Source organism: Taudactylus pleione, unplaced genomic scaffold, assembly GCF_031769625.1.
Source record: "Taudactylus pleione unplaced genomic scaffold, aTauple2 ptg000081l, whole genome shotgun sequence".
In the NCBI taxonomy this organism is placed as follows: Eukaryota; Metazoa; Chordata; class Amphibia; order Anura; family Myobatrachidae; genus Taudactylus; species Taudactylus pleione.
Window position 1 is genome coordinate 3260226 of NW_028284483.1, and position 21738 is coordinate 3281963.

Consider the following 21738-nt stretch of genomic DNA (forward strand, 5'->3'; position numbering starts at 1 on the left):
CAGCGCAGAGTGACAACAGGGCCGCACAACAACGGCTCCGCCACCAGACAGCCCGCGCCACAACGACCTAACAGGTAACACCCGCCTAGCGCCATGCTGAAATACCCTGGCCGTGACAGCAGGGACAGATTGGGGGAGAGAGTGATGTAATCAGGGAGCAGAGACAGATTGGGGGAGAGAGTGATGTAATCAGGGAGCAGGGACAGATTGGGGGAGAGAGAGTAATGTAATCAGGGACAGATTGGGGGAGAGAGTGATGTAATCAGGTACAGATTGGGGGAGAGAGTGATGTAATCAGGGAGCAGAGACAGATTGGGGGAGAGAGTGATGTAATCAGGGAGCAGGGACAGATTGGGGGAGAGAGAGTGATGTAATCAGGGACAGATTGGGGGAGAGAGTGATGTAATCAGGTACAGATTGGGGGAGAGAGTGATGTAATCAGTGAGCAGGTACAGATTGGGAGAGAGAGTGATGTAATCAGGGAGCAGGGACAGAATGGGGGAGAGAGTGATGTAATCAGGGAGCAGGGAGAGATAGGGGAGAGAGTGATGTAATCAGGGAGCAGGGACAGATTGGGGGAGAGAGTGATGTAATCAGGGACAGATTGGGGGAGAGAGTGATGTAATCAGGTACAGATTGGAGGAGTGAGTGATGTAATCAGGGAGCAGAGACAGATTGGGGGAGAGAGTGATGTAATCAGGGACAGATTGGGGAGAGAGTGATGTAAACAGGTACAGATTGGGGGAGAGAGTGATGTAATCAGGGAGCAGGGACAGATTGGGAGACAGAGTGATTTAATCAGGGAGCAGGGAGAGATACGGGGCGAGAGTGATGTAATCAGGGAGCAGGGACAGATTGGGGGAGAGAGTGATTTAATCAGGGACAGATTGGGGGGAGAGAGTGATGTAATCAGGGAGCAGGGACAGATACGATGAGAGAGTGATGTAATCAGGGAGCAGGGACAGATACGGGGAGAGAGTGATGTAATCAGGGAGCAGGCACAGATAGGGGAGAGAGTGATGTAATCAGGGAGCAGGGACAGATTGGGAGAGAGAGTGATGTAATCAGGGACAGATTGGGGGAGAGAGTGATGTAATCAGGGAGCAGGGAGAGATTGGGGGAGAGAGTGATGTTATCAGGGACAGATTGGGGGAGAGAGCGATGTAATCAGGGAGCAGGGACAGATTGGGGGAGAGAGTGATGTAATCAGGGACAGATTGGGGGAGAGAGTGAAGTAATCAGGGACAGATTGGGGGAGAGGGTAATGTAATCAGGGAGCAGGGACAGATTGGGGGAGAGAGTGATGTAATCAGGGAGCAGGGACACAGGGGGAGAGAGTGATGTAATCAGGGAGCAGGGACAGATTGGGAGAGACAGTGATGTAATCAGGGAGCAGGGACAGATTGGGAGAGAGAGTGATGTAATCAGGGAGCAGGGACAGATACGGGGAGAGAGTGATGTAATCAGGGAGCAGGGACAGATACGGGGAGAGAGGTAATCAGGGAGCAGGGACACAGGGGGAGAGAGTGATGTAATCAGGGAGCATGGACACGGGGGGGAGAGTGATGTAATCAGTGAGCAGGGACAGATACGGGGAGAGAGGTAATCAGGGAGCAGGGACACAGGGGGAGAGAGTGATGTAATCAGGGAGCAGGGACACAGGGGGAGAGAGTGATGTAATCAGGGAGCAGGAACAGAATGGGGGAGAGAGTGATGTAATCAGGGAGCAGGGACAGATTGGGGAGAGAGTGATGTAATCAGGGAGCAGGGACAGATTGGGGGAGGGAGTGATGTAATTAGAGATGAGCGGTTCGGATTCTGTGGAATCCGAACCGCTCCGAACATTGGGGATCCGAGTCCACCCGAACCCTGTTCGGGTGTTCACCGCCTGACTCGGATCCCCGTTCGGGGCCGAACGGCGGCCGCCTGATGTCGGATTCTCACTAGAGAATCCGACATCAGGTCTCCTCGCGTGTAGGGCAGAGCGCAGTGATAGCGCTCTGCCTACACAGACACACAGCCGCCAGCGGCAGCTGTGTGTTTGTTACAGCAGCCAATGAGAGTCACACAGACTCTCATTGGCTGCTGCACGGAGGGAGCCGGCTGGAGCTCACACATGAGCTCCGTCTTCCGGCTCCCTCCTCAGCGTGTGACAGAGCGGACGGCGCGGGAGCGGGGATACAGGTAAGTTTTTATTTTTTATTTTTTTATTTGTGCAAGGGCCGGGGGCACTACTGGGGGGGGGTCTGCACTACTGGGGGGGGTCTGCTACTGGGGGGGCTATACTACTGGGGGGGCCATACTACAGAGGGGCCTGCTACTGGGCCGGGGGCTATACTACTGGGGGGGGGGTCTGCACTACTGGGGGGGTCTGCTACTGGGGGGGGCTATACTACTGGGGGGGCCATACTACAGAGGGGCCTGCTACTGGGGGGGGCTATACTACTGGGGGGGGTCTGCTACTGGGGGGGCCATACTACTGGGGGGGATCTGCACTACTGGGGGGGGTCTGCTACTGGGGGGGCTATACTACTGGGGGGGCCATACTACAGAGGGGCCTGCTACTGGGGGGGGCTATACTACTGGGGCGGGTCTGCACTACTGGGGGGGGTCTGCTACTGGGGGGGCCATACTACAGAGGGGCCTGCTACTGGGGGGGGCTATACTACTGGGGGGGGGTCTGCTACTGGGGGGGCCATACTACTGAGGGGCCTGCTACTGGGGGGGGCCATACTACTGGGGGGGCTTACTACTACTGGGGGGGGGGCTGCTACTGGGAAAGCCTACTACAGGGGGGGCCATACTACAGGGGGGGCCCATACTACAGGGGGGGCTACTACTGGGACAGCATTCTACTGGGGGAGGCCTGCTACTGGGGCAGCCTACTACTGGGGGGGCCATACTACTAGGGGGGCCATACTACTGGGGGGGCATACTACTGGGTGGCATGCTAATGGGGGGCATACTACTGGGGGGGCCTGCTAATGGGGGGCATACTACTGGGTGGCATGCTAATGGGGGGCATACTACTGGGGGGGCCTGCTAATGGGGGGCATACTACTGGGGGGCATTCTACTGGGGGCACTGCATAGTGGACCCTACTACTAAGGGGACTGCATAGGGGGCACCACTGCTGGGGGACATTGTGTAAGGGACACCGCTACTGTGGGCATTGTGTAAAAGGGTCACTACTGTGGGCATTGTGTAAAAGGGGCACTACTGTGTGTCGTAACATAAATAAGAGACACTACTTTATGGTGTAATGTGAATCAGGCCCTATGTGCTGTGTAATGCTAATAAGATTGTGCACTGTGACTCCTAGGGCCGTAGCACACTTTGTAAACAAGTACTGTGACTCTGCTGGCCGTACCCCACTGGGTGGGTGCACTACTTTTCATTTCTGCCACTGCTGTGTGGCAATGTGTCATAGATGTGCTTTATACTGTGGTGTCTGTGTCGTTGTGCCGCTGCTTTGTCGCTTAGTAACCAGTCAGCTCACTACAACCTTTGGCCAATAATGTTGAAAACAATATTATAAGCTGTGATATGGTCTAAATTGACTGGAAATTAATGTTATTGAGGTTAATAATACTCTAGGAAGAAAAAAAAGACCAATTTATGTGATTTTAGCTTTTTTTGTCAATTTTTGTAAAAAAATCCAAATCCAAATCCAAATCCAAAGCCAGTCACCGCAGTTTGGCAAATCCAAATCCAAATCCAAAGCCGGACGACGAATTAGAACCAAATCCAAATCCGGCAAAAATGGTCCGGCGCACATCCCTAGATGTAATCAGGGACAGATTGGGGGAGAGAGTGATGTAATCAGGGACAGATTTCGGGAGAGAGTGATGTAATCAGGGAGCAGGGACACAGGGGGAGAGAGTGATGTAATCAGGGACAGATTGGGGGAGAGAGTGATGTAATCAGGGAGCAAGGACAGATTGGGGAAAGAGTGATGTAATCAGGGACAGATTGGGGAGAGAGTGATGTACTCAGGGAGCAGGGACAGATTGGGGAGAGAGTGATGTAATCAGGGAGCAGGGACAGATTGGGAGAGAGTGATGTAATCAGGGACAGATTGGGGAGAGAGAGTGATGTAATCAGGGACAGATTGGGGGAGAGAGAGATGTAATCAGGGAGCAGGGACAGATTGGGGAGAGAGTGATGTAATCAGGGACAGATTGGGGGAGAGAGTGATGTAATCAGGGAGCAGGGACAGATTGGGAGAGAGTGATGTTATCAGGGACAGATTGGGGGAGAGAGTGATGTAATCAGGGACAGATTGGGGGAGAGAGTGATGTAATCAGGGAGCAGGGACAGATACGGGGAGAGAGTGATGTAATCAGGGACAGATTGGGGGGAGAGAGTGATGTAATAAGGGAGCAGGGACAGATACGGGGAGAGAGTGATGTAATCAGGGAGCAGGGACAGATAAGGGGAGAGAGTGATGTAACCAGGGAGCAGGGACAGATACGGGGAGAGAGTGATGTAATCAGGGACAGATTGTGGGAGAGAGTGATGTAATCAGGGAGCAGGGACAGATTGGGGAGAGAGTGATGTAATCAGGGAGCAGGGACAGATAAGGGGAGAGAGTGATGTAATCAGGGAGCAGGGACAGATACAGGGAGAGAGTGATGTAATCAGGGACAGATTGGGGGAGACAGTGATGTAATCAGGGAGCAGGGACACATTGGGGGAGAGAGAGTGATGTAATCAGGGACAGATTGGGGGAGAGAGTGATGTAATCAGGGAGCAGGGACAGATACGGGGAGAGAGTGATGTAATCAGGGACAGATTGTGGGAGAGAGTGATGTAATCAGGGAGCAGGGACAGATTGGGGAGAGAGTGATGTAATCAGGGAGCAGGGACAGATAAGGGGAGAGAGTGATGTAATCAGGGAGCAGGGACAGATACAGGGAGAGAGTGATGTAATCAGGGACAGATTGGGGGAGACAGTGATGTAATCAGGGAGCAGGGACACATTGGGGGAGAGAGAGTGATGTAATCAGGGACAGATTGGGGGAGAGAGTGATGTAATCAGGGAGCAGGGACAGATTGGGGGAGAGAGTGATGTAATCAGGGACAGATTGGGGGAGAGAGTGATGTAATCAGGGAGCAGGGACAGATTGGGGGAGAGAGTGATGTAATCAGGGAGCATGGACAGATTGGGAGAGAGAGTGATGTAATCAGGGAGCAGGGACAGAATGGGGGAGAGAGTGATGTAATCAGGGAGCAGGGACAGATACGGGGCGAGAGTGATGTAATCAGGGAGCAGGGAGAGATTGGGGAGAGAGTGATGTAATAAGGGAGCAGGGACATATTGGGGGAGAGAGTGATGTAATCAGGGACAGCTTGGGGGGAGAGAGTGATGTAATCAGGGAGCAGGGACAGATTGGGGGAGAGAGTGATGTAATCAGGGAGCAGGGACAGATTGGGGGAGAGAGAGTGATGTAATCAGGGAGCAGGGACAGATACGGGGAGAGAGTGATGTAATCAGGGAGCAGGGACAGATACGGGGAGAGAGTGATGTAATCAGGGAGCAGGGACAGATTGGGGGAGAGAGTGATGTAATCAGGGAGCAGGGAGAGATTGGGGGAGAGAGTGATGTAATCAGGGACAGATTGGGGAAGAGAGTGATGTAATCAGGGAGCATGGACAGATTGGGAGAGAGAGTGATGTAATCAGGGAGCAGGGACAGAATGGGGGAGAGAGTGATGTAATCAGGGAGCAGGGACAGATACGGGGTGAGAGTGATGTAATCAGGGAGCAGGGAGAGATTGGGGAGAGAGTGATGTAATAAGGGAGCAGGGACATATTGGGGGAGAGAGTGATGTAATCAGGGACAGATTGGGGAGAGAGTGATGTAATCAGGGAGCAGGGACAGATTGGGGGAGAGAGAGTGATGTAAATCAGGGAGCAGGGACAGATACGGGGAGAGAGTGATGTAATCAGGGAGCAGGGACAGATACGGGGAGAGAGTGATGTAATCAGGGAGCAGGGACAGATTGGGGAGAGAGTGATGTAATCAGGGAGCAGGGACAGATTGGGGGAGAGAGTGATGTAATCAGGGACAGATTGGGGAAGAGAGTGATGTAATCAGGGAGCAGGGACAGATTGGAAGAGAGAGTGATGTTATCAGGGACAGATTGGGGGAGAGAGCGATGTAATCAGGAGCAGGGACAGATTGGGGGAGAGAGTGATGTAATCAGGGACAGATTGGGGAGAGAGTGATGTAATCAGGGACATATTGGGGAGAGGGTAATGTAATCAGGGAGCAGGGACAGATTGGGGGAGAGAGTGATGTAATCAGGGAGCAGGGACACAGAGGGAGAGAATGATGTAATCAGGGAGCAGGGACAGATTGGGAGAGACAGTGATGTAATCAGGGAGCAGGGACAGATTGGAGAGACAGTGATGTAATCAGGGAGCAGGGACAGATGCGGGGAGAGAGTGATGTAATCAGGGAGCAGGGACAGATACAGGGAGAGAGGTAATCAGGAGCAGGGACAGATTGGGGGAGAGAGTGATGTAATCAGGGAGCAGGGACAGATTGGGGGAGAGAGAGTGATGTAATCAGGAGCAAGGACAGATTGGGGGAGAGTGATGTCATCAGGGAGCAGGGACAGCTTGGGGGAGAGAGTGATGTAATCAGGGAGCAGGGACAGATTGGGGGAGAGAGTGATGTAATCAGGGAGCAGGGACAGATTGGGGAGAGAGTGATGTAATCAGGGAGCAGGGACAGCTTGGGGGAGAGAGTGATGTAATCAGGGGCAGGGACAGATTGGAGGAGAGAGTGAGAGTTATAATAACACCCTCCCCCACAGCACAAGCTTTAAAAAAAAATTTTTTTAAATTGATTACACACCACTTGATGCCTCACCCCCACTGTAACTCCACCCACATTCACGGCTCCCCCACCTATTCCCCCCCCCCAAGGAGCTACTGAACCTATTTTTTCTAGAAAACAGCACTGATCTTTATACATATATAAATTTATATCTTTCCATCTTCCATCCAAGTTTCTACAAAAGCCCTTCTATCCTATCAGTGTTATCTATATCATTTGTATCCACACAGCAGTTCTCTAACATACCTAAAGTATGGGCGATCTAAATAACAACAAATAAACAGATGTGGTTCTTAAAGATAAGGCCAATACTTAGTAAAAGTGTTAGGACAGCGTGTACAAATAGCAAATTAAGTTGTCTGATGGTGTAAAAATCTTTACGAATAAGCAGCACCATTTGCAATCAATTTTAAGTTTACAAATATAAATTTAGATTTCATCAATACCTATAGGACTTGATTCTGAGTCCATCACAGACATGCCACTCGCATGTCTGTGAGTTTACACAAATGCTGCTACAAGCCCTTCCCTGGCGTCGGGGAGATGCAGGCAGGGGAGGCAGAGCATCCCCTATCATACTCCTGAGATTTAATATAAAGATTATAAGGATACTACAAAGAAGATATTTATAACTTAGAAACATTTTATTTGTTTATTGTAATCATTTTTTATAGTTAACACTTACCAGCTTTGTGGAGCTCCTAGGACTGCAGGGAGACGAGAGATGAGGGAGCAACAGCTCAGCCTCGCTTCTGTATAGTCAGACACTGCTCGCAGAGCTGGGGACGGGCCCACAGGCAGTAAGCTGCACAGAAAGAGAGCTAATAGAGACATGACTCTGAGTATAGGGGGGCGTGCCTTGAGCACTGATGGACACCTTGGATGTGTCATTGGAACAGAGAGTGCACTGCAGTGTTTAGAGATCGGAGCTCAGTCAGCAGCAGCAAGAGAAGACACAGTAATGCAGGTAGGAAAATCAATGGACACTGAGGGGAGAGTTATAGTGAGTAGGGGGTAATACAGGCTCCCAGCACTCAGACCCATCCCCAGCTATTGACCTCACCGCCTCGTGTACACCTGTGCCTATGCCTGTGTAAGGACTGAGACAACCACTTTCAGCATCCGTAGACACTGTAATACCGCTTGGTGCATCATTAGATGCTTCATCGACACACTCGCGTAACATACCCATAAGACTGTCCATCTGTATAGCCACTTTCCTGTCACAACCCTGTAACACCCAATACATTTACAATAGACTGCGTGCAAAAATACCCTGGCGCCTATAATGACACTTGCGTTGAATAGATCCAATTGACTGCGTGCACCTGAAATTGCAACTGCGACTTTTTACGAACAGAAGCAGGTTGCATGCGCTGCACAAAAAAAACATTGTACAACTACTTCCGACATTCACATAGCGGACGTCTCAGTATCAGCCCCGTAATATTTTGTTTTGGAAATAGATCAGCTTCAATTATAAAGCACTTAATCAGTCAAGCCAACAGGTCAAACATAGGTCATGCATTCATAATTGAGCAATTTGTGTCAATCAGTATGATTTAATCATTGAAAAAGTAAAAAAAAAATAATGTTTGTCACTGAAACAGGAAATTTATTAGATTCCGATTTCATATCAGACTTACATGCTTTCCTGCATTCACAATTGTTCAATAATGCATATTGTACATGCCAAGGAGATACCTGTAAATCATCCTTAAATATGTTTCCCAATACGCTTAACAAACTCCCAACTAAGAATAAACAAGATGTGGGCGAGTCAGTTAGCAGCTAATAACAAATTGACTAATGTTCAGTTAATGCAGAGAAAAAAAAAATCACAGCCATATATGTAGTTAACCAATTCATAAAAACATGAACAATATATAGCAAATCTTATAGGGGTTATATTGTAGGGATGGGTATGGGATCCCAGCGGTCAAAATCCCGACGCCGGCATCCCGACCGGGTTACAATCCCATCGACTCTAGGTAAGTAACCCTAACCTAACCCTACCTCTCCCTTTCCGATGCCTAAACCTAACCTCCCCACAGTGCCTAATCCTAACTTCCCCCTCACCGCAACCCTAAACTAACCCTCCCCCTAGTGCCTAACCCACCCCCTAGTGCCTAGCCCTAACCATCCCCCTAGTGCCTAACCCTCCCCCCTTAGTTCCTAACCCTCTCCCTCTCCGCACCCTAAACCTAACCCTCCCCCCCAGTGCCTAAACCTAATCTCCCCCTCCCCGCACCCTAAAACTAACCCTCCCCCTAGTACTTAACCCTAAACATCCCCCTAGTGCCTAACCCTCCCCCCCTTAGTGCCTAACCCTCTCCCTAGTGCCTAACCTACCCCTCTCCGCACCCTAAACCTAACCCCCCCAGTGCCTAAACCTAATCTCCCTCTCCCCGCACCCTAACCCTCTCCCTAGTGCCTAACTCGCTCCCCTTAGTGCCTAACCCACCCCCTTAGTGCGTAACCCTCCCCTTTACCCCACTACTTACCTTCGGGATCCCAGCGGTCGAGATGCCGGCGCCAGTATTCTGATAAGTGTCGGGATTCCGGCGTCTGCATTCTGAACCCCGGAAGACGCCCTGTTGAGATTCTGAACATATCCCATACTGTACACCTGCTATGATTCAAATTCCAGTTGCTGCGTTTGACAGCGATCATCCAGAATCTCTCAAACCAATCACCGACCACACTCTACAGTACTGAACAGAATCTTCCCTTTTCTAATTTCCCCCGGCTGACAGTCAAAAGCAGCAATCGCTGATTTAAACATACATGTATGGCGTTTACAATTTTATAACTGAATTAACATTTTTTTCCTGAATTTTTTATTTTTATTTATCATTAGTAGAGAAACCTGCAACTCTCTTGTAAGTGGTTTGGCATGACAATCAAATAAATATCTATTTCATGTGCATTCAATAAAATATTTTTTTTAGATTCTTTTTTCCGTACCAAAAATATATGTAAAAAAATAAAACAGTAAAGAGGCAAATTATGAATTTCAGTTAAAAAGAAACCAAAAAAAATATGAGCTACAATATTAATTCGGAGGCAATCAATGTTCTAAAATATGGCTACAAGTCATACCCTGAGAATTAAGTGCTATAAGGAACATAAGACGTTATGGTTTGCATAGGGAGGTAGCGAGGAGCGATAAAGGTGAGAAATTATAAGAGATTATGGCAAAGGAAAGCCTCATTTGAAGGTTGCATTGTAAGAATCCTCCATTTCATGGATGCTGGAGGCATCAGTTGACTCATTGCTTGCAATAATTCCGACCGACGAAAGACTTGAAATGAAGGAATTCATCCTTCTTGCATATCTATCTCTTATGTTAAAATATGGGAGGTCATTAAATTTATCTTTTTGCTCATCTTCATTACACCCATCCACATCTATTGCTTTCTGCTTTTGGTAGTACTTAGAAAACTTATTAAAAATTATAGTTATCGGAAGAGCAACCACTAGTATACCACAAAGGATGCAAACACTGCCAACAAGCTTTCCATATAACGTCACCGGGTGAGTGTCACCATAGCCAACGGTAGTCATGCTGATCGTAGCCCACCACCAGCAGATTGGTATGTTGGCAAGAGATGATAATTCATCGTCTTTTTCCAGGTAATAAATAAGTACTGAAAATATTGAAATCCCAACAGCTAAAAATAAAAGTAAAAGCCCAACTTCATGATAGCTGTGTCTTAAAGTGGCCCCTAAAGACCTCAAGCCAACTGAATGCCTTGCAAGCTTCAGAATGCGGAATATCCTCATCAGTCGTAGTATCTGGACAACCTTGCCCATGTTCTCTATGCCTTCGTTCTCGGCATCCTTGGTGTCTACAACCAAAGTGGCATAAAATGGTATGATGGAGACAAAATCGATCATGTTCATGGGGTTCTTCCAGAATTTCTTCTGTGAGGGAGCTACGGCAAGCCTTATAACAAGTTCTGTGGTGAACCAAACAATGCATACTATTTCCACCACTGCAAGGACTGGATCTTCCAGTTCTCGGTCATTGTCATCAAATTTTTGGAACTCCGGCATGCTGTGGATGCACATGGCTACAATCGAAGTCAAGACGACACTTAGAGAGGAAATAGCGAAGAGCTTTGCCGACAAAGAGAATGCAGGATTTTCAAGTCTGACCCACACTTTCCTTCGGAATTCCCCATATTTTAATGAATCAAACATCTCCAGTTCCTTCTCAAAAACAGACGACTGGTCAGAAGATGAGCCCACACTGATGACATCACTCTTCTGATCCCAATCCTTTTCCGAGATAGTTTCCTTTTTTTCTTGGTACTTGTTACTACAACAAGAGTCAATAAAGAGTTCATTAATACCCCAGTATTCTATTTCTTGGCAAAAAGAAAACACACACAGTTCTTCCATCACATGAAGCTTTCCTGTGTAGTAAAAGTTTAAGATGTATCTAAACAGGGAAGGGTTCCTGTCAAAGTAATATTCCTTGTCTGCAACGTTGTAGTCATCGCAAAGTTCCAGTATGGCTTCTTCTGAATGGCAATTGAGCAGTTTTCCAAGTCTGGTGTGAGGGAACCTTAACAGAGTCCTTTGGGCCACCGACTGCTTGAAGCCCCCAACGTTCAGTTTCACCTCTTCTTCATCATTTCTAGTTCTATGAAAGAATTCTCCATAAACCATCTTGACCCCTTGTGTCTTGCTGTGAACCAGAGTGGTTACATTTCACCTATGTGCAAAGAGAACAGATTTGATTATACACATATATTAACATTTAAAGAACATCAAATACATTTAACATAAATAATAATGAAAGTGTATTTGTGAGCTAGATCATTTACATGAAAGACTCCATGCAAAAATATATCTTTACAGCATGCTCTCTGTTTATTCCTCAGAGGAGCTCTCTGTTTATTCCCTCAGAGGAAGATGACACGCTAAATGATGGTGGTACAATTCTACATCTACAGAGCTTGTGAGACTGGCAAGAATGAATCCATAGCAATATAAATGCAATATAAAAGCTGTAGCTTGATTCAACACTGTATGTTTCAAATTGCCAATTTGATCATTTTAGACCAAATCGACTGTGATATTGGACCATCGATTCCATTTATCAGATGTCAAACTTATTGCAATCTGACCTCATATAGGGGCCTATTCGTTACTGGGGGCCAGGAGGCCCTGGATAATTAAGTATCCAACTTACTGCGAGTAGCAGCGGCGGATACTAAAAGACCGGAGCAATTCAACATTGACCCTGGTGCATAGACAGCTGATCCAAAGATCAGCTATCCCCGAGTTACCAATCACTGCTACTTTTGTTGCAGTGAATATTAGCAGTGCCGAGTCTGACTGTTACTGCACATGTGTGAATCAAAGAACCTGGCATCTGGTGGAAGGAACCGAACAGGGCCGGATCTCCTTCCCGCAGGAAGGAGAAGAGTTTCGGGAATCAGCGCCAACTGAAGATGCCGAGGGTTCCCACTGTCAAGCTCAGAAAACATTTTATTTTCGGAGATTGACGAATTTTGGCTCCCATTCAATGGTATGGGGACACCGGGCCAGATCAGGACTAAAATATATCTCCTGCATTACCTTACCGATGAATGGCCCCGATACTTAATACTTACAAAAATAAGTGAAAAAGTTCATTTTCACCTACTTTTGTGGAAATGATGGGATAAGGAATAGACCAGATGGTCATCTTCAGTTGTATACGATAAGGACATGTGGGAGATGTGTCATGCCTTGGAGAGAGAGATAGTGGAAAAGATCCTCGAACAAACCAATCAGCTTCTAATTATCTAACAGTGGCTGCTTTGGGCAACTTCTTCACTGTATCTCTCTCCAAGGCTTGATACACTTCCCCCTTTGTGTGCCCAACTTGGAAATAGATCTGGAATCTCTATTATGGTGCATACACACAGGACGATCATCAACGATAACGATATCGTTGAACGATCTCCAGGGTGTGCTGGATGATCGATATAGATCATCCAGCACACCACGAACCCACCAACGATGACTAACGATTGTGGGTCCCTATAGTATCCTGGTCGATATCGACCAGGTTGGCCTGCATGCACGGGCGATGGACGATATTCTTATCGTCCATACTTGCCCGCGCATCGCAGGTCGTTGGTGGGTTGGAGGCACAGAAAAATGCACGATATGAACAATAAGGATATGATCGATATCGTTCATATCGTGCATTTTTATCGTACCGTGTGTACGCACCTTAAGAAAAGCATTAATATTATATTGTTTGTGAGCACATGAACCAACATGCCCTGATTGCTTATCTGCAGTATATCAGACCCTCTCTGCTGACCCATATCAGACCTCACAGATGAGCTAGTGAGAAATGGAAGAAGTGGATTCAGTCGTCTGTAACAGAGGGATAGCAATTGTTCGGCCCTACTGGGCTTTTTACAAAAGCGGCCCAGAAAATGATATTTTGGATCCATGCTTCATATATAAAAGATTAAATTGCTAGGCTTTAGCCGTTCTTTCAATGTTAAAAATCTATTATTACTTTAAATCTAATTTTAAAAGGGCCCCGTTCCATTCCATGCCTCCGTTACACAAAGAGTTTATTGTTTTGAAACCAAACTGCTGCCGCCACTTTAAAGAAGAATGAGCACAAGTTTATTTTAATGGAGTTCTGTTGTATAAGCATGAAATAACCTCTAACTCCTTCTGTAATTACTATAAAAATCCTTCATACTTCGCTGATTTCCAATTTTTCCTGTGATTGACATTTGCTTACACTTTCTCCAGACCCCGGCTATAGAACGCTGCCTTTTCTTTTTTTTTTCAATGCTTTCATTATTTTTTAAAGGGTATTTGCACAAAGCGTAGACCTTTTCTTAAACTGTTGTCATATTTTGTAACCTTTAATACAATGGCATAACAAGTCTTTCATTGCTGTTAATCTTTCTTTCCCCTTCATAGTGGTAATATGTATTTTATAAAGTATTCTAACCCTTCATTCCTTCATTTGTTAATGTACTTTGTGAGGCGCAGCGGAACCCTTGTTGTGGCGCCATAGAAATAAAGGATAATAATAATAATATATCTCCCTACCTTTTCTCTGTCCATAATTCCTGTATTATTCCTACTTTCCTATGGACATGCCATAAGAGATAGCATAGGGCACCTCAGGATATATAGAACCTAGATGTTTTTTCCCTAAGTTTACATACAGTGGCATTATTATAATGGGTGCAGGGTGCACAGGGCACACGTGCCCCTGAGTCACGGGGGCCCACTCCGCACACCCTGCACCCACTAAATGTACAGCCATGGCCAAAAGTTTTGAGAATGACACAAGTGTTGGTTTTCACACAGTTTGCTGCTTCAGTGTATTTAGACGCTTTTGTTAGATGTTACTATGGTATCCTGAAGTAACATTACAGCATTACATAGGTGTCACAGGCTTTCATTGACAATTACATTAAGTTTATGCAAAAAAAAAAATCAATATTTGCAGTGTTGACCCTTCTTTTTCAAGACCTCTGCAATTCGCCCTGGCATGCTGTCACTCACCTTCTGGGCCTCATACTGGCTGATGGTCTGTGTCCTGTGTCATCCCCCATACATACACCCTCGCAGAGGCTGGACGGTGATGCGATTCGCACTGATTAGCATCATCGTGGCCCCGCCAACTGCTTCACAATGCTGTTAATCTCGGCATTGTGAAGTAAAGAGGGGGCGGGGACACAATGACGCGATTGCGCTGTCACGCCCCAGTGCTGCATTATCGTCGCACCATGCCCCCTTTCTGCCGCCTCACGTCCCCACCGTAGAAGCCTGACAGCTCCCTCCCTTTCAGTTCCCTCCGAAAGGCAAGTATGAGCTAAATGCTAGAGTTATTTTAAGGTAGAGTCATTGTGAGAGCACTGTAGAAAAATAACTATCGGTTAGGGTTAGGCTATTGGGGGAGGTTAGGGTTAGGCGAGGTTAGGGTTAGGCTGTGGAGAGAGGCTAGTGTTAGGCTGTGGGGGGAGGTTGGTGTTAGGCTGTGGGGGGAGGTTAGGGTTAGGCTGCGGAGGAGAGATTAGGGTTAGTCACTGGGGGGTTAGGGGTAGGCTGCAGGGGGAGGTTAGGGTTAGGCGGTGGGGGGAGGTTAGGGATAGGCTGCGGGGGAGAGATTAGGATTAGTCACTGGGGGGGTTAGGGGTAGGCTGCAGGGGGAGGTTAGGGTTAGGCGGTGGGGGGAGGTTAGGGTTAGGCGGTGGGGGGAGGTTAGGGTTAGGCTGTGGGGGGAGGTCAGGCTGCAGGAGGAGGTTAGGGTTAGGCGGTGGGGGGGAGGTTAGGGTTAGGCTGCAGGGGGAGGTTAGTGTTAGGCTGTGGGGGGAGGATAGGCTGCAGGGGGAGGGGAGGGTTAGGCTGTGGGGGGAGGTTAGGGTTAGGCAGTGGGGGGAGATTAGGGTTAGGCTGTGGGGGGGAGGTTAGTGTTAGGCTGTGGGAGGGGAGATTGGAGCTAGGCACAAGGGGGAGGATTAGGTGCAGTGATTAGGGATATGGTAGAAATACTCAACCTGAACACCGGAGGATCAGAGGTCTAACCCGGAAGTCACAGTCACATGACCACCAGGACCTGGAAAATGGCGCTGCAGCTGAAAGCAGCAGGTAAGTCACCGCTGGGTCTCCAGAGATTATATGTCGACATTCTAACATGTTGACATTTCATCATGACCATGTCAACTTTCTTATGTCGACATACCATATCCAACTGGATGTCATACTTGTTTTCCTTCCCAGAGTGATTTTGACAGTAGAAAATGATTTGAAGGTAAATAGTTATAAATACAGTAATATGGCCAGGGAATGGCGCTAGGTATAAAGCAGGTAAATAGTTATGAAAATTACTCTGACGTAAACTTAGAAGGTACTTAACCTGCTATTTAAAGAACAAATAAACCCATTGCTGCCTAAACTGTGTTTACAGACAGCTGCAAGGCAATTATATAAGAAAGGAGAGATAGGGAATCTGGAGAGAACAGGTACAATTTATTTGGGTATTATCAGTATACAGCCATCATACAGACAATGAAAGCAAATGATTGCTCGCTGTGTGGTATTTTAAACACTTGCAAAATCTGCGTCCACCAATGCAGACCCTGGTCTCATCCCTCTTGGTAAATGGGGGCAACACTCCTACCTACCTCCTACCACGCCCCTGCTCCGTCCCCAGGACCCATTCTGCACGTGTGTGATGTGTCTGAACCTGCGGTTGGACTGCCGTAGTCTTCTTTGTTTGGTCACAGCGAGTAGAAGATCTTCGTACGTTTCGTCATCGTGGATGAGGAAGACGTGTCTGTGAGATTACGTCAGAGATGTGTGATTGAATTTTGTGATAAACTTGTAAATAGCGGAAATGAAGCTCATGAAATTTAACTGTAAGCATACGGTGGAGAAACAATTAGCCATACTGCAGTATTTCGGTGGTTGAAACACTTCAATGAGGGTAATACACAAGTGACTGCCGAAGCACGTTCTGGGAGACCATGCACCGCGGTTACAGAGGTCAACATTGCCAAAGCTGCAGAGATGTTGCAAAATTACAGAAGGTTAACTTTACGTAAACTTTCGAATTCACTTGACATCTCATTCGAAACGGGTTCAGCATATTGTGACGAACTGAAAATGCATCGCGTGGGTACCCAGAAATTTCACAGAAGAGCAGATGTGTAGGGAGTTGAATCGTGCTAGAACACCGTTCGAATGTCGGAGAGGATACCAGATTTCCTGACATTGATTGTGACGTGTGACGAATCGTGGATTAATCATTTATGATCCGGAATCCAAATAACAGTCCAGAGTATGGATACACGCAAATTTGCCTCCGCCCAAAAATTACTGTGCGATTCCTTCTGCGTGTAAAGTGATGCTTCTGCTGTTCTATGATGTGCACGGTCTGATCCTACAGCACTGGGTTCCCCATGGACAGACAATTAATGGTGACTACTATGCAAACGTCCTGAAAATCCATTTCCATTGCGTCATGAGGAAGAACAGACATTTGCTGAAGGAACAGTGGTTTTTGCTCCAAGACAATGCCCGACCACATGTTACTGCTGTTGCGCTGGCAGCAATGACTGAAATTAATGGGACAGCACTGGAACACCCTCCATATAGCCTGGATTTAGCACCCTGTGACCTCTGGGCATTCCCAACCCTGAAAAAACAACTGCGCGGAAAGTAGTTCTCAACAGATGATGAAGTGAAAAATGCCACAGAGGCAACACTAACAGTGATGTCACAGAACCGTCTACTGCACGTCTCTGAAATGCTGCAAAAAATGTATTGAATGCGAAGGACGGTACTTTGAAAAAGAAAAATGTTCAGATCCTTTGGAGGGCTAGCTGTTCAAATCCCGACAGCAAAAGGTCGGCAGGGTTGAAGATCCCGAACGTCAAAAGGTAAGTATTAACTAACCCAATTCTAGCCCCTAACCCTCCTTTAGTGGTGCATAACCCCCCCTCCCAAGGGCCTAACCCTAACCCCCCTCTAAGTTTCTAAACCTAACCCCCCCTTCCCTGCAGCCTACCACTAACCCCCCCTGTAAGTGCCTAACCCTAACCCCCCCTTCCCCGCAGCCTAACCCTAAATCTCCCAGGGGGGTGCCTAACCCTAACCTCCCCGGGGGTGCCTAACCCTATCCCCCCCTTCCCCTAGCCCAACCCTAACCTCCCGGGGGGGTGCCTATCCCGAAGTCCTCCCCGGGAGCCCCTAACCCTCCCCCCCCCGCGCGGCTGTCCGTGCCCGGCAACCCGGCTTACCTTCGATCGGTAAGCTGGGTGTCGGGCTCCCGGCGTAGGTCTAATCACAGGCGTCGGGATTTCGACGCCTGTCATTAGTAACACGCCGGGATTAGAAAGTCGGGAAGCCGGCGGTCGGGATTAAAATATGTGGTATTACTGATCCCAGCATGCCCTGGCAGCTGTAAACTGCATTGGTATACTGGTGATTGTAGATGTCCAAGTGCCTGCATAGCCTTTGCTGCCAGAACATACTGGAGCATGTATAGCTATGAGACATCCAGGGTCCACTGGGGTGGGGGTGTCCCCAAAAAAGACACAAACAGCACCAGACTATGACCGGCTGGGTTGGTCACACTACAATGGGGAAACCCCAGCATGGGGCTGAATTTTGTTGTAAAACAAAATGTTGTCCCCCTAGTAGAAAAAAAAACAGGTAATAAACAAAAAAAACAACCCTCATAGAGAACACATGGCTTCTTCTAGCTGAGCCATTACACCAATGACAAGTCATGGATTGGTCTGCAAATTATCAATCAAAAGCAGCTTCACTGATTGTCTATGTTATGAGCCGCCATTGCTGCTCATTACTCACGCGGGTCCTGAATGCCGCGTCTCTCTGGCCACACTGGTGCCTGGTCCCGCTGGTAGCTAGACAATCGAGATGCCAGGTGGCCGCGGGGAATGCTGGTCCTGACTGGGACTAGTAGCCGGGACACCACCTATCTGCAGCGTTGCAGCTGCTCTCAATTCTAACAATTAGGGGGCTGGTTCCAGTTAAAAGCAGTCAGCTCCTCTGTGCCCTGCCAGTGATAGTTTGTACTTTGGTGCGTTTAGCTGGTCCTGTTCCTGTCACTCGGTGTCCTGGAATATTTCTACTACCTGCGACTCTCAGTGCACAACGCTCCTGGTTATACTAACCTGTACTGGGTTTGTCTCTAGCCCTGTCTCTGCGGCTATTGATTATAGCTGTTCAGGCTCTGAGTAACTAACTCAGTTCGTCCCTGCTGCATTTACCACCTGCAGGCTACTCCACTATTAACCCTGCTCAGCAACGTGTTTATCCATATACGATTTAGAGATGTGCAGGCTCGGATTAGTCCGGATTTTCCCGCAAAATTTAGGCAAAACGTCATCTTTCATGAACAAACATCATCTTTCATGGAATTTTGTCCATGAAAGATGACGGTTTGCCTCTTTCTGACACCCGAAATTTGGCTGTAAAAATCTGAATTTGTCAGGAAAATCTGAACTAATCTGAGCCTTCACATCTCTAATACGATTGTTGCCTCTGTCCATCCCTGTGATTTAACTTTTGTGGCCCTATTTTTAGTGGCTTACTATTGTGGTCAGTCCTGCTTCAGTAGTTGGTCTGTAAGCTCATTTTCCAGCATTTACTGCAATCTTCTGATAATTGTATAAGCACCAGCAGTCCAGAAGGCATCCTAAGTACCGGTGAGTGTATCCTACTGTAAGGGAACAACAGGAGGTTGTTATAGGCAGAAGCCCATCCTAGTGTGAATCTAGGGGTCTTATACAAATTATTTATGAGCATCATAACAGTCAATAGTGTGAGAAATCTGCTCTGACTGGCTGGCTATTCCAGTATAGACGTGGGGCACCAATGAACTACTGTATAACGACTCATTGAGGTATTTATACATTTTATAAATGAACCTCATTGATAAAAAGAACTTCACTCACTTTGGACTGTATGCAAATAGCCAATCATAGCAGAATCAAGCCCTATTTTGTTTTACTTTAAACTATACGTACAATCTCCAGTTACCATACAGTATGTCATGCATACATGTTTACTAGCATTATTGTAAGCCAAAATTTAGTTTTCTTCAATTCCTCCTCACTGCCACTTAATATCTCCTTACCCCAATTTCCACATTCCTCCGATATAATTATTTTCACTATGTTCTCATTATGCCGTTATCAATAGCCTTTAGTCCTTTATCATGCTGATTCCCTCTTAAATTTACTATTTTATTTTGGAAACAAATCTTGGTTGTAGCTGAACAGCGAGGTTTACGGTTTAGGTCACTCAGGTGCGGCGTCAGCACAGAATACTGGGAATAACCTATTAGGCTTTAATAACACCATTCATGACATTTGATAATTGTAAATTGATCACTCCGTAGGCAATCTGAATTTGTAATGTAATTACTGGATCAGACACTGCTGCTGAAATGGGGATTTCAGTTTCCCTATGGGGATAGGGTTTATAAGGAGAGTTCGCAGTTCTTTCTTTACTTACAGTACATGGGATTTCATAAAGTGAAACTGGAATAAATTTATAACGGGACCCAGACATCTGCACAGATCAAAGCAGAGACAGTTCTCTTTAGCCAGTGTTTACAAATAAAAGTACTTTGTATTTTGCATAAAATATAATGTGTTATATTAATGGGGTAGAAAAAGGAAATCCCCCCCCCCCCCCAGCAGAGACCTGCTTGTGATTCTCCAGATCTCTTGGGCATGCAGGAAGATCTGGAGGAGAGCTAACGATTCTGAGGTGCAGAAGTGAACACAGCGCATTCACACGGAAGGTTGTTCTGGTATTAGATATTATCACAGAGTGAATATGGTGCACTCACACAGTTGATGAAGAAGTTGTCTATGGTAAGGGTTCGTTTAATGATGTCTTCTTTCTACAGTAGCTTGATTTGCCAGCCATACTGCTTGAGCACTTTATGCTGGTCCACTGATAATATGACATGACTGATGCTTCTCTGACAAATTACAGGTGTGACCCAATTGCTGGACAGAGAACACAACTTGGGGTATATTTACTAAAGTGAGGGGTTTTAGAAGTGGAGAAATTGCCCATAGCAACCAATCAGATTCTATTTAACATATATTTAGCACCTTCTAGAACATAATAGCTAGAAGCTGATTGGTTGCTATGGGCAACATCTCCACTTCTAAAAACACACACTTTAGTAAATATACCCCCTTGTGAGATGGAATCAGTATGCGGCCGGCGGTTCAAATCCCGACAGCGGAAGCCTGGCAGTGAAGATCCCGACATGTGAGCATTTTTTCTATTTACTAACCTAACCTCCCCCCCTAACCCTAACCCTCCCTTAGGGGTGCCTAACCCTAACCTCCCCCACAAGTGCCTAACCCTAACCCTCCTCTAAGTGCCTAAACCTAGCCCCCCCCCTTCCCCGCAGCCTAACCGTGAGTTTCCCGGGGGAGTGACTAACCCTAACCCCCTCTTCCCCTAGCCTAACGCTAACCTCCCGGGGGGTGCCTAACCCTAAGTGACCCCCCCCAGGAGCCCCTAGCCTAACCCTCCCCGCGGCTGTCCGCGCCCGGCTTACCTTTGATAGATAAGCCGGGTGTTGGGCTCCCGGCATAGGTCTAATGACAGGCGTCGGGATTAAAACGCCTGTCATTAGACACTTGTCGGGATTAGACAGTCGGGATGCCAACGGTTAGCATTTAGACTGTCGGCATCCCGACTGCATACCTTGTGGGACACCTGAAAAACATCACAAGGCCCATCACAGTTCAAGTCCCTACTAGTACGCAGAGATGAAACCAATATCCATTATGTGGAAAGGAATTCTCCAACAATTTAGGGCAAAGGCACGGAATGGCGCTAGAGCCATGTATTGTACATGGCCACCAGGCGGCCTCGCAGCAGTGACGCAGGTGTAAGGGGCAGGAATGTTGTGACAAGAAGTCCGATTAGAGAATTATTATGAAAAATATGTCCAGCAATATATTATTCTTTCCTAACATATATAACTATTATTCCCTCTCGTAGGCTCCTTCAGCAGTCTAACATCTAAAAGGAACTTAATGGGATGTTAAGAGCTCAGTGAGGGTTGAGGAAATCAGGCTAGCATCTGAATGTCAGGATACCCACAAGAGTCATCATATCTGCCATGGGTTAATTCATGTACCACCTTTGGTATATTACAAACAAACCCAAAACCTCCCACTCCCTCTTCCCCTCCCACCCTCAAAGTCAGACATTCCCTGTCAATACATTAAAGTGATCTTTTGCAGTAAGATGCAGAAGGAAGCAAGTGAGGATCCCTGGCCAATAAAGGTGTGACCAATCATGTCTTCACACCGCCTACATCACTGGGGATCCAAAAGGCTGGG

The 21738-nt window shown here is 47.2% G+C and overlaps 1 protein-coding gene across 1 annotated transcript in view; it reads right to left on the bottom strand.

Annotated features, from left to right (window-relative positions):
- Positions 1 to 9344: 9344 nt before the first annotated feature.
- Positions 9345 to 21738, bottom strand: part of KCNS3 (potassium voltage-gated channel modifier subfamily S member 3) — a 133030-nt gene continuing 120636 nt past the window's right edge. The window contains exon 2 of the mRNA XM_088468154.1: positions 9345 to 11570. Within this exon, the coding sequence (XP_088324280.1) occupies positions 10058 to 11524 (1467 nt within the window). The 5' untranslated portion in view covers positions 11525 to 11570 and the 3' untranslated portion in view covers positions 9345 to 10057. The remainder of the gene's footprint in view (positions 11571 to 21738) is intronic.